Source organism: Mixophyes fleayi, chromosome 3, assembly GCF_038048845.1.
Source record: "Mixophyes fleayi isolate aMixFle1 chromosome 3, aMixFle1.hap1, whole genome shotgun sequence".
Lineage (NCBI taxonomy): Eukaryota > Metazoa > Chordata > Amphibia > Anura > Limnodynastidae > Mixophyes > Mixophyes fleayi.
The window spans coordinates 156,319,326-156,321,825 of record NC_134404.1 but is presented as its reverse complement, the minus strand read 5'-3'; the positions used below and the strand labels follow the sequence as shown (position 1 = coordinate 156,321,825).

Here is a 2,500-nt window from a genome sequence, read left to right as displayed (position 1 = left end):
GATAAGACAACTGTTAATTCCAAAGCTCCAAGAAACTGAAGGATGTGGTGGAGAGATTGAAAATGAGATGGCTGACATTTCAGTAGCAGCTGAGAAAGTTAAGAATGTAGTTGAAGCAATCCTCACGTCTGACCTTCTAAAAAGAGATATTCTTTTCCGTAACGTAACGGATATGCATACTGGGAGTTACTATGAAAAACTTAAGGTAAGAAAACAATATATTGATAAATATTGACAAATATATGCACAATCAAGTTTATTTCAAAACTAGACCTGTTCACAAAAATATTATTACTTTAAATATATTTAAAGTAATCATTTGTAAATAAAAAGTCATCATGATGATGGAATAGTATAACAAGTATGGCAATGAGTGTGCTATGTAACACTCACTGAGAGTCATGTGTTTTCCTGGAGGCGTTTATTGTAAGATGTATATAAAGTTTTGTTTTTACCTGTTATATTATGTATTGATAAAGGACCCACTGAGAACTGAATGTTGATCATTGCTATAGTTTTCTATTTATTTTTGTAATTGTGTCTGTGTGTATGTATGTATTATGCATGTATATGGGCCCTATCTGTGTGGAGTATTAATTATCGCGCCACCATATCCCCGCCCCAACTATAAAAAGCCGAAATTCACAGCATTGAATGGATGGGGCGGAGCTAAATGACGCGATTTGTGTCTGACGTGAATTTCAGCAAATGCGGGAGCTTTGCCTACTCTTCCGGGAGTCCGTGAAGACTCCCCGAAATTCCGGGAGAGTAGGCAAGTATGATTATATATATATATATATATATATATATATATATACACACACACATATATCAAAGTGGACTGGTATTCGGTGGTATGCCATACCAGCACTTCTCCACCTGCTTTGATAGTAAAACTATCAGTTTCAGCTTTGACCACACTAAATAGATAGATAGATAGATAGGCAATTAAACTTCTCTAAAAAAATGAAAAAAAGAGCACAGAAAAATAGTCTATTTCCACCCATACGCAAAGCAATATGCGTCTTGAGAGATGTCCAGCTTGGCATCAGCATCATATGCATCTGGTTTATGATAAGTCACCACCATCACAGCATATTATATATATATATATATACATATATATATATATATATATATATATGTATATTTATGCTCTATAGCAGGCGCAAAAGATGTGCCTCCTAACAGGTCTACATGAACCACAGTCGTGTGAATGCACCTTTAATGTACTCACCCAATGTCAGAACGCTCCATACCTTGCCCATCCCGCCTTTAGAGGCAAAGATAGGCGGAGGTGTCAGGTACATGCTGGTCTGCATAGGAGCATGTGTTTCACTTGCTTTCTGAGCATGCGCAGAGCATTGTCAAGATGCAGTATGCAAACTGGTGTATGTCCCACTCTACATCAATCGTATATAATTAGTCCTGCATCAGGTCTGTGAAAACTAATTTTGGTTCCTTTTATGTTGATTGAAACATGGATGCCTGTCTAAGGGCATGAGTGAAAAAGTAATTTATAATATAATAGTTATTAAGATGAGGAAACAAGATAAATTAAGAAGATTCTGCTGCCCCTAAAACTTTTGCCATTCTATGTGGCTTTTCTAGTCCTACATGTGTCCTGGCCCTTAACCAGCATTGCACATGGAAGTCAGAATGAGGTTAAATATGCAATTATAGGCCTTTATTTATTTAGTCATTTAATATTAACATATGATTATGAAATAAGAAATGTCTATTCATATGACTAGTCATCAGATGTCTATTTCTTCTTCAGATTTCAAAGCCAAATGAATTTGACATCATGCTTGAAATCTCCATCTCTGGCCGTCGAGTAATAGAGTTGACAAACGTTACTGGTGCTTTCTACACACTGGCTTATAAACAAAGAAAACCATCAGCTATGGCTGGATACCTAGATGGAGATGGGAACATTTCAGCCGTACAAATCTTATTTCAATTCAGAAAGCTTGTTAGTGACATAATTCGCCAGTCAGGTAAGTTCTTGTAATGTGTGTAGATTTAAGCTTGTGCATTCAAAGAAGCATACAACAGAATCAGTTGTGAAAACAAAACTAACACAACCAGGGAAGAAGGAACACCATGTCATACTTACCCAGTTTGAAAGTATCACGATATAGCTTACAGGGTTTGTGGAATCTTAGATCCAGTATTGGAACATTTTGAGTGAAATCAAATATTTCCTTTCTATGCTGGAGAGAGTCAATAGTGTCAATGTGTTAAAATACTTTACATAAGCATTATCAATAAAATATAATTTGGATAACTTCAAAAAATGTTTTGACCAACAGCAAGAGCAATGTGGCTACATATTTGTCAGCCCCAAGTGGGGTACAGTAAGTGTTTCTACTTTCAAACCCAAAATCCTGGAAGTTGCTATTCAAAAACTCAAAATTGTAGACAAAAGTTATCTGAAGGCTCTGACTTTCTAAGACCATGTCATTCACATCACTCATGACACCTGACTCTGTTGGCC

General features: G+C 36.2%; 1 protein-coding gene across 1 annotated transcript in view; it reads left to right on the top strand.

Annotated features, from left to right (window-relative positions):
• LOC142144133 (cyclic GMP-AMP synthase-like) overlaps positions 1-2,500 on the top strand; it is a 28,437-nt gene that overhangs the window by 698 nt on the left and 25,239 nt on the right. The window contains exons 1-2 of the mRNA XM_075202620.1: positions 1-205; positions 1,781-2,000. The exon at positions 1-205 is cut by the window's left edge and continues 698 nt beyond it. Of these exons, the coding sequence (XP_075058721.1) occupies positions 68-205; positions 1,781-2,000 (358 nt within the window). The 5' untranslated portion in view covers positions 1-67. The remainder of the gene's footprint in view (positions 206-1,780; positions 2,001-2,500) is intronic.